The 11,005-nt window shown below is 29.6% G+C and overlaps 2 protein-coding genes across 2 annotated transcripts; one reads left to right on the top strand and one right to left on the bottom strand.

Annotated features, from left to right (window-relative positions):
- Positions 1–207: 207 nt before the first annotated feature.
- On the bottom strand, positions 208–2,071 carry LOC121129562 (serine/threonine-protein phosphatase 2A activator). Its single transcript, XM_040725277.2, is given in 6 exon segments — positions 208–655; positions 657–852; positions 1,163–1,374; positions 1,436–1,639; positions 1,817–1,869; positions 1,872–2,071. Coding segments are annotated over 6 exon segments (963 nt in total). The 5' UTR covers positions 1,951–2,071; the 3' UTR covers positions 208–436.
- A 1,854-nt stretch (positions 2,072–3,925) lies between these two features.
- LOC121129589 (large ribosomal subunit protein bL12m) lies at positions 3,926–4,767 on the top strand. Its single transcript, XM_040725308.2, has 2 exons — positions 3,926–4,232; positions 4,291–4,767. The coding sequence occupies exons 1-2, from the start codon at positions 4,034–4,036 to the stop codon at positions 4,617–4,619; spliced, it is 528 nt and encodes a 175-aa protein (XP_040581242.1). The 5' UTR covers positions 3,926–4,033; the 3' UTR covers positions 4,620–4,767.
- The last annotated feature ends 6,238 nt before the right edge of the window (positions 4,768–11,005 follow it).

Here is an 11,005-nt window from a genome sequence, read left to right as displayed (position 1 = left end):
ATACAGTCTTTGGTAGACAGTAATCATTAAGTCCTTCTATTTGTCGGTCCCATTTTGAACATCCAACTGTTTATTATTTTCCTTCATAATAATGAAGAAAGGTTTGTATTGTTATTAAAATTGGCCTATATCAACATACTGACGTTACATGAAAACGCTATATACCAGTAGTATTGCATAATTCAAAGTGACTTAATCAGACATTAATTGTGCTTGATATATTATTTATTATTATGATAATTTTACAATTAAATAATAAATATTATAAATACAGTCCAAGTCTTGATTTGTATCTTATAGTAACCCAGAAATGAGTACCAAAGCATGTATACACCGAATTATAATAATTTAAAAAAATATTTAAACACTCATTTCTGTATTAATATATGAGACAAATCATTGAAAGAAAGAGAATGAATAAATCATGATTTATAATTTAAACTGGTACAACATGCGGATTTAATTTGAATATGGAACCAAAAAACACGTGTTGAATAACAGGGAACTTTGACAGAACTTCTGCCTTATACATTTTAATGAGACCAGAATTAATTTTTTCCCAGTTTGGAACGGCACTAATATTCCAGAGTTGGTTGGAATGTTCGGCAAAAGGTCCAGTTTTGACTTGGGATATGTAATAAATACATGCAAAAAAAGTGATAATCATCAGCAACGGCTTTTGCGAGCTCATAATTTGATATAGCTTTGGGTTTGACGACTCCGTTTCCTATTAGTTGTGCCGCTCCCCAAATAAAAGCGACAAATTGGTAGTCATCCAGGGACCAGACTCCGTGTGAACCAGCAGGTTCAAGCATATAATGTCGTTGAATTTTTCTGCAGAGGTTCATGTACCTTTTGTGGGAAAGAAGAAGACTTTGTAAACAAAAATCACAATCAGTAATCTAGTTGCATTCATTTGCTCATAAAAGTAGATTAATTTCACTGTTTTTATAGTAGTTGATGATGTTAAAGTACGGAAGGAAGTTTACTTTAAATAATTAATGTATATGATAATAAAGCAGAGATTAATGTTAATTAATTAGCTTATTATAAAAGTAAATATAATTTTGCTTTACTTGCTAAACTTACAATTATAGCTCATAAACACTCCTTTACTTTTAAGACTGCGTTTAAAGAAAGAATCTGTAGAGTAGTAGCTTACTTTTGAAATAACTTTAATCCCACAAATTCCTTATCCGAGTCTCCAAAGACACCTATTCTGAATAATGAACACAAAAACTGTACGAATGCCATTTCATGACCTGTTCCATAGTCGATACGAGTCTCATCTCCAAAACTATGATTAAAATATACTACAACCTCATTCCTTGCACTTTCTAAGGGGATCAAACCCCTAAACAGCTCTTGACTTCTCTATAAATAAAATCAATATAGATATTACATCATGAGAAAAATAAATAATAAAAAAACCCACCTCTTTGACTCTGGAACACCAAATTCTGAAAGCTTTGTTTCCGAAGCGTTGAGATTGCTCTTCAAGTGGAATTTCATCAACCCACTCGCTTAGAATTTGGAGGATATTAATGCACGCTTGCGCTGCTTTCCCTGGAGAATCCACTTGAGAATTTTTTTTATTCTTTATACGATCTCCAATGTGGATAACGAATCCCAAGTACTCCTATGGATATAAAAGTACGTGTGGATTTCAATCATTATAGGACGCAGATATCATCAAGGGATTTGAGTCACGTCCCATTATATATAATAATATGTTGAACCAAGCACTACTAGAAGACCCATCATTAAATAATAAATATAATGTTATATGCAGTCTAGTACAACCTTATTTAACTACCTGATATGCTTCCGAGTTTTCCCATTTTTTAACATCTTCAAAATATTTAATCTTTTTTCAGGTACACAAAAATCCCATTTGGAGACAGGAAATCCCAAATTGTTAAGGAGAGGATCTATTTCTTCCGTTGACATTTCAATTATTTCTTCAACAACTGAGGGATTTTATTATCAACTTAAATCACTATCAAATAAATAATAATAGTGAAGCCACTGTGAATCTTAACATTGAGTAGAGCCGTCAGCTTATATGCTATATTTATTACATATCGCAGCTTTTCTCATGTCCATCATTCAATTTTCTCTCACTCTCTCTTTTTCCGTCTCTCTCTCCTTCTTTGCAATCAAAACAAGACCTCCTCTTCTCTAAATCACGGAGCCTTTATTTAAAATTTTCTGTAAACCTTGCCTTCAATTTTTAGATTATGTACATCGTACAACCATCAGCCACTCAATAACTATTCAACTACATAGTATGCTTTCAAGGCTTGATAATGCTATCTATTGATGAAAATACCTTGTTTATGGGGCATGTTAAAAACACCAACAAAAATCAACATGGTAACCCTGACAATTTGAAGAATGCTTCGGAGGAAAGCAGTTAAGCTGTCATAACATTTCATTAGATCGGCTAAAATCTAGTGTGACGAAGAAAGATGGGGAGAAGGCAATAAATTAGAACTTTGCCTTTTATGAGCAGACACAAATGTTCAATCAGGTTTCGAATATAATTAAATGTGGTACAAAAGGAAGTTCACTACTTAGGAGCAATGTAGCCAGGTGGGTTTAAGCAAAATCGGCTAGATGTACATTTAAAATCCGCTAGTTTCAACAAAAACTGCTGAAAAAATGGGCTAATATATTTAATTGTTTATAGCTTGAAGAGTTTCAATACCATTTTTGAATGCTTCATCTGGACAATAAACTTGAAAAATGAATGTGTGCTTCAGGTATAAAAAAATTATTGTCCTAGTTTGCAGCCTAGATAAGCCTACTATAAGGTTAATCGACCCTGAGTGTGCTGTGGAAAATTAGTATTACATTGAAACTTTGAATTTGAATGTAATGAATTTGCACACCCACCGCACAAAGTCGACTAAACTATTGCTAATATCAGGTAAAATTTGTGAATATTAGCTAATTTATATTTTTCAGCTAAATCTAGCCAAAAAGCAGCTACCCTGGCAGCCCTGTTGAGGAATTAAATAAAAATGACAACAGCCAAGGATAAGAGAATTCATGGTTCTAAAAAAACGGGTGAGCCAAGGTTAATTGTATTTCTATAAACCTTGGGATGAGCTAAAAAATATATCCAATTTTCATAACGCAATTACATGTTACCTCATGATTTCAAATAATATTAATTATAGTTATTGACTTATCACAATTATATTGATTCTCACGTAAAAATGTTCTGGATATGACGTAAGTATTTATTGAGATAAGTTTGCAATTTAAATGTTCTTAAAAATAATCCAGCAATATTGTTAATTTAATTTGTAGGGGCAATTTATTGACATGATAAATTTGATGCAACCCCGGACTGATCAAGCCAAGTTTCCGCATATTCACAAATCAAAATATAGTTGCCCTAACCATGATTTTTCTATTGATATTTGAGTAAAAATCAATTTAAAAACTATTAAACCTAAAAACGGATGATTATGCACTATTCATGAAAATATATGTTAGGAACCATGTAGGAATTAAGTTTATTGAAAATTATGAACAACTTACTTTTATTCATATTAATTGACAATTACAAAAAACAAATAATCTTCATTTGGTGGCTTTTTAGTTTTAAAAAAAATTGATAAGATGAAGGATGGGACACTGAGCTATATATATACTTAAAAGGATAAGGAATCATATATCCTCATATACTTATATTATATTCCAAAATTAAAAAATTGTAATAACATTACCCTGTCTCCTCTATTCTATAAGGTGAATGTATTTTATACTTATACAGTATACCCCATGGTCAGAGTCTATGCATAAATCATGCATGGCTGCATGATTCAAGGAGAGATACTATAGTCTATAGTACTCCCTAGTGCATGATTCGATTTTTAATGATCAGCTGCTGAAATGGATTTATTTCATATTCACCCAACCTCTTATCCTCTTTTGTAAATAGTAAATACTGATCAGTCTCACATAGCTCGACCGTTGTTACTTGTTTTGGTTAAAACTTAAATTTATATTAAAATTAGAAATGATTGGATCAATTAGAATGATCTCTCGTCTAAGACTTACTCGTCAACTACTCAGGGAACCTTCTTTTCGTGCCATGTCAAGTGAGCCATTACCATTAGTAGCAAAGGAAGGTCCCTCTGAAAGGATAGTCCAAATCTTAGATCAAATTGTGGAATTGAATCTGTTAGAAGTCTCAGAACTTAATAAAGCTCTAAAAGGTAATAATTATTATAGCCCATGTGGATCTATTAATGTATGCAAATTTATAATATACAGAACGCCTCAATATATCCGATGCTCCCGTGATGATGGCCTCTGGTCCCGCTGTTGCGTCGGCATCCACTGAGGAGGACGAAGAAGAAGAATCCGCTGCAGCCATTGCAGTTCAAACAAGCTTTACTCTTAAACTTATCTCTTTCGATGCTTCTAAAAAAATACCTCTTATTAAGGAACTGAAGACCCAAATTGAGGGCATGAATTTGGTTCAAGCCAAAAAATTTGTAGAGTCTGCTCCTGCTGTTGTAAAAAATGATATTGGGAAAGAAGAGGCTGAAAAGATTAAAGCCGCCTTGGAAGCTGTGGGTGGAGCCTGTGAGGTTCAATAAAAACATTTATGTTTGCTTTCCCTAAGCCCATTGAAAAAATATCCAAATTTTAGTAAATGAGACTTTGTATCCTATTCACTTTTCATTCAGTTACATTTATATTATTCTGTTTCAACTTATTCCATTAAATATAGAAATGAATTATTAATATATCATTATTAATCTTATAAAGATAAGCAATGCTTTAATGATGTGGAGTTTTTGTGTCTAAAATATTTACAAAATATAAGTTAAAGTATTAATTTAGTTAAAATTTGTATAACTATTATGAACAACCTTAGTTTTCTCTTTTATATCCATCTACGTGTAACTGGAACTAAGAGATTGCAATTACTTTCTTGGACTTATATGATTTTTTTCATGTAATATTTATAATTTATTGAGACTTATAATAATGTGGTTGTAAACTAATGAAGTATTAATACGTTTACAATGAAGTTTTATAATTAGAGGATGAATTTTTTACTTAGAACTTAAGCATGCTAAGTTTAATTTTATCCAATCATTCATAAAAACATCACTTTAGTCACGATTAAAGTAATTCATTCTTTAGTTAAGATTAACAACTATACAATTATTCTTGCAAATATAATTTAAAAAAAATATATATATATATGTACGCGAAACCCTCAGAATGAATAAATAATATTAGGATATTTCAATGTAATGTTTATATATTAATTATATACGTATTCAAATTATGTCAAAAAGCGGTATTGAATTGCACATATTAGCTCCATAGTATATGATATATCAATGTAAAACTTGTCGTTGAAAGAGGGTAATTAAGCAGTTCATATGTTTTTTAGGTACGATACCTTTTTGTCTTATTGACAAAATTTGCATTTCTGTACATAATTTCACATTTTTACTTTGAGTAACAAGTAATATTTCGTTAGTTTGGATTAATTCATTGCAAATAAATTAAATTTAATCAGTTTGTTATTTATTGTGTCTGATTAATATTGTAGTTTAGGTTTTTTCGGTTAAATTGTTTATTTTACATATGTGTAGAGCAGCATAAAAGTTAGAATATAATTTTAAAGAGGAAAAGGAGGAAACTCCTAATAAATAATTAGAAAAATATCACTAATATAATTTAAGGAACAGTAATTTGTGAAAAATGTTAATTTTACAGAATAAGTTCTTATATATATATATTTTTTTTTTTTTGGGGTTTGAGCTATTTTTAAACGAGGAATTCTCGATCCCATTGATGGGCCAGGGATAAGGATAGGCAACTCCAAAAATACTATTTCAGATGTTTTAATATGAAATCTAATACTGTTAGTAGTTTTAGAATGTCGGTCAAGATAAAAAAGATTATTGTTAGAAATATATTTTTATATCGAAATACGATTTTGAACGTCTTGATGAGATGTATTTTTATTTAATTTGCCATATTTAAATATTATTAAATATTTATTAATTTTTGATAATTAAGTATGCACATGTTGGGTCTGAAACAACTTCTTTAGTTGTGCTTTTATATGCTTTGACTATAAATATATCGTCATATGCTTAAAAGATTAGTTTGAGATTTTTCCAGATCTAAACAGCAACTGAATGCATGAATTATATGGAAGCATAATAATACTAATCTTATTAGGATTATTTAATACACTCAAATAGTTTTATAGAGTCCAATATTTGATATTACTTCTAAGAGCCAGACTCATCTTCCATATGACCAAAATTGATACGTTAGTTGAAAAATACTATAATATAATTCATATGTATTTTTAATACTGATTGAGAGCATGTGTGTATAGGAGGTAGAGGGAGGGCTGGTTTTAGCGGAAACACGGGGAGTTTTTATCCTAGGTTCCGCTCTTGATTGTAATTTTTTTTTTTAACAAAAAGATCCATCAAGATAGAAAAACGATTGACATTATTTTTGACAATATGTATATAATAAATATTATTACTCTTTAAAAAAAGCGTAAACAAATGAAATATAGACTTTTTTTTCTATACCAAACAAGGTCAATAAGAAAACGGCCCACATTTTATTTTGTAAAAAAATCAAATTATACAAAAGTTACAAAGCATCTGAAGCTAAGACACCCTTTGAGATCATTCAAGCAGTTTTTCTTGCCCATTATTCAGAAGTTTTGGATAAATATAGTTTGTTTAGGAAAACGATATTTGATAATTACTTACTATTATTCAATTTCATAATTAATCTGATACTACTTAATATAGACACCACCTTATTTAGTATGAATGGCTTTTTGGCATGCTGAAAATCCTTCCTATGTCACAATTTACAGTAGGTGTATTCCTGTAAATTGTCTCCTCATAATTTGCTAGGTCTCGTAAATCGTTGTACGCTGCATTTTCTAATAAAAGTGTATTCAATTTGGTTTTGAATGGCTTTTGCTTGATATTTATTCGTAAATGTTCAACAATAGTCAAGCTTACAAGTAAATGGAATCTCCCTTCTAAAGCGGTTATTGGGTTGAGACTATTATTAATTATAGATAATTCTTCATAAATAAATTCATCATTTATTATCTCCTTACCTTGATGTCTGTTCATTAAGGCTATTTAAATACTCCCTAATTATTTCGAGGTCATTGAAATAGTAATCAACAGTTTTTAACCAATTTTTCTAGTGTATGACGATAGATGCTGAAAGTAACGAAATTAAGTAGCTCCAAATTTTCATGGCCTCCATTTATTTCAATCCAGACGTAGGGACAATATGGAAAGTTTTTTTTGGCATTTTACTATTAATGTATTGTACAAAAAAAAATTATATATCTTTTCAAATAATGTAGCTATGAAGTATGAACTATTAATCTATATTTATCAAGCAAAGTTTGTCTTTTTTTCCTTATAAATATATGAAAAAAAAACATGGTCCATTACATATAGTACCTTCTGATGTATATCATAAACTTAAAAATTTGAATGAAATATTGTAGTCGTGTGAATATAACTAGGGATAGGCATCGAGCGAGTGTGTGTAAAAAGTGGGGGCGAGACATATGGTACTATTGATTAAAATTACGGTTTTGGAGGATAGAATATCATGTGATTCTACTATAGAAATGAGACTCTTCTTTCAAATTACACTAGAACAGTTTTGAGACTCCTAAATCTCTTCCCTTAAAGTCTCTAATATGATATGTTATACAATGAGTAATCAAAAACTAATGGTTAACACATTATCCGTAGCAGTAGATTACTTTGATTATTTGAGATATTAAGGTAAAAAAGTATGGATAAAATTTTAAAAAAACTGAAATAACGATGAACTATTACAAAAAATATTAATTAGAAATTTTAATAGAAGTTATAGATAGAAAATCAAACAAATTAATATTGAGAAATGATACGACATAGAAGTAAAATAAATATAAAATACCATCATAAAATATTAATAATAATTATAAACAAAAAACACAACAATTAAACATAATTTCCATCAACATAAACTTTTTTCTATTTTAAAATTTACACTATATAATAATTCCATTTTATTAATCAAGACCCTTTGAAACATTTTTAGAGTCTATTTTTACTCATTTGTGAGTTAACATCTCTTGATACACTGAATAACAGTTTACAATTTCAACAATTATATAATTATGAAAACTAGTATCATCAGGGGCGTTCACAGGTTTTTTGCTTTTGTGAGGAGGGTGGGGGGAGGCTTGGTTTTTGGAATTTTTTTGAAAAATAAAAAAAACTAAGAATTAAAATTTTTGGGAAAAAATTTCAAAAACCCATAGTTATTCATAAAAAAATTTCAAAAAATCTACCGTTGGTCACACAATGTTTAAAATTTATGGGAAAAAATTTCAAAAATTAAATTTAAGTTAATAAATTTTTTGAAAAAAATTCAAAAATCTATAGTTATTAACAAAAAATTCAAAAATCTATAGCTATTCACAAAAAAAATAGGAAACACTTTCAAATATGAAATTTTTTGCTCTGCTGTATAATTTGTCCGGATGACCTTTTTTTGATAAAATAAATCTTTCCAAAAAAAAATTTAATCTTTTTTTTTGTGATATAGTTCATATCCTGCCGAAAAAATATTCTAGTATAAAACAAAAATTCCATAATTGGGGGTAGCCTAAAAACCTAAAAAATATTTAGGTAATATTAGGTATGTTCAAAAAGATGATTTTTTGAAATTATTACATTTGTTATTGTAAAGTTATGATTCTTTATGTCTATTTTGAAAAAAACTGATAAAATTTATATGAAATATACAACCGTGTAGTTCAATATAATTCAATAGTATTCTAATGTTAATTTTTATGAGATCTTTACTTGTTGCTGTAGTCATCCTGATATACCCACATTTTATCACGTTCATTTAAGTTGCTCACCTTTTTGGCTTACATTTTAGTATTAAAAAACACCTGAACCCTCCGGTTGCAGAGGAGCCGCATGATGGTTATAAACCACCACCATAATTATACATATCTTTACAGAGCCCACTATGTTCAATACCAAAACAAGTTCAATCCCTTGAGTTGTATGAATAACGAAGGTTCTTGATGCTCAATGATGCGGTGGCTAATGCACTTCACTTGGACAACCCGTGGTCTTGAGTGTATTATATGATATTTTTATTAGGGGTCTTCGATACTGAGGGAAGCGGTGGCAGTGGGTAATGATCCCCCTTTTGGACCAGGGGTTCACTTGTACAACCCGTGGGCCAGGGTGTATCATATAATATTATAAAGGTTCTTGATAGCGGTGGCGATAGATTTTGATTCCTCTTGTGGACAAGCGGTTAACTTGCGTAACCTGTGGGGTGTATTATAATATATTGAAAGGTATCCTTGATAGTCAGAATAGTGGTGGCGATAGGTTATGATCCATCTACAAAACCTTTTGACTGAGGTATACTTTGCAAAATAAAATGGTGTCTCTTGTGACATTTTCTTATCATTCTATAGTTTGAGTGTCTGAATACAATATAAATTTCAAAAAGAAAATGTAATTGATGTGGGATGTATAACCTTTTAATATAATGGCCACTTGAAATATTTTAATGGGCCGCAGAATCTATTGAGTTAAATTTCCTGAAAAATGGTTGTATATAAAACAAAACTACTAAGTACAAATTTATTTAAATTTTAGGCCAAATATAAATAAAGGCCAAATTTAATTTTTCAATGGCAAACTGCTTAAAAAAGCTAAACTGCCAACCCTGTTAGAGTCTCAGAAAATACCGTCAAATATTTTTCAATTTTTGTACGTATTGCGAGTGTTCTACGCGTGTTGATGATACTGCGATAATTCTCCTAAAAAAATACTACTTAAAGATGGTTATAAAATTACCATTGACCACTCCATTGGAAATTTTATAGATTGCCCGGGCATTTTCCACATTGCCCGTAGCATATATATAATCATGTTTAGATGAACCTTTTTATGTTTAATCCTCTACCAAAAAATTAAACAACAAGATTTAAAATAATTATATAGATGTTATTTTATAAAGCTGAATATTAAACTCATTAGTGTACAGAAGATGAGGGAGAGGTTATCTCATATTTAGCCTCTCTAAATACAAAGAAATCTTGAGGGAAACAAACTACAAAATTTAAATATTTATTCATACTCACATGAAAAGGAAGTTATTAATTGATTTTACAACATGGGTAGATAATTGTATTTTGAGTTGAAGAATCAAGTATACAAATGAACTGGATGGTTTGTAAAAGGTGTGAAATAAAACACCTTAAATATTAATAGCTTATAGCTACATTATTAAAAGAAAAAAAATTATTCAGGAAAAAATCAAAGATATTAAACCAACAAAAAATGATAATAAATAAAATAATATTTTTTCATGTTTGGATAATCCCACATGAAATATACATCCGCATTTGAAATTAGCATACAATTTTGCAGATAATTAATACTTTTAATCTTAGTTTCTATCTTTTTTCTTAGTCGAAAGTTGTCTTTAAACTATAAAAAGGGTAAAAACAGCCTTTAAAAAATCAAATAAAAAATTGTCGAAAACCAAATTTGATACAAAAAAATAATTACAAACGTCAAGTAATTTATTCAATTAAATAACCAACATGTTGAGACTCGGTCCAAGGCCAATTTTATTTCGAGTTTGGCCTTATGTGATTATTTATTGACCAATTTGGACCAAAATCTTAGAATCAAATCGTAGTTAGACTTTTTCGGTTTTACTATTGACCGATTTTATCCCCTTTTCTGATTTTTGAGTTGTACAAATATGGTTTATGCAATACATTTAACTTCATATAACGTCATTGTAAGTTGATGTTCACAGTTTTAAAACAAGCATGACATCATCAACCATTCATCCATAGAATGAGTGTAGATCGAATTTCAAATAAGACTGATTTTTTGCTAAGACCGATCTTGATCAAAAACTC

The sequence above is a fragment of the Lepeophtheirus salmonis genome, chromosome 14 (assembly GCF_016086655.4).
Source record: "Lepeophtheirus salmonis chromosome 14, UVic_Lsal_1.4, whole genome shotgun sequence".
Classification (NCBI taxonomy): Eukaryota; Metazoa; Arthropoda; class Copepoda; order Siphonostomatoida; family Caligidae; genus Lepeophtheirus; species Lepeophtheirus salmonis.
This window is presented reverse-complemented; position numbering and strand designations above follow the sequence as displayed.

Bases quoted from the DNA above. Each gene is read 5' to 3' on its own strand.
- LOC121129589 (XM_040725308.2), top strand. From the start codon at position 4,034: ATGATTGGATCAATTAGAATGATCTCTCGTCTAAGACTTACTCGTCAA. The intron at 4,233-4,290 runs GTAATAATTATT...TATAATATACAG, and splicing joins ACTTAATAAAGCTCTAAAAG to AACGCCTCAATATATCCGAT.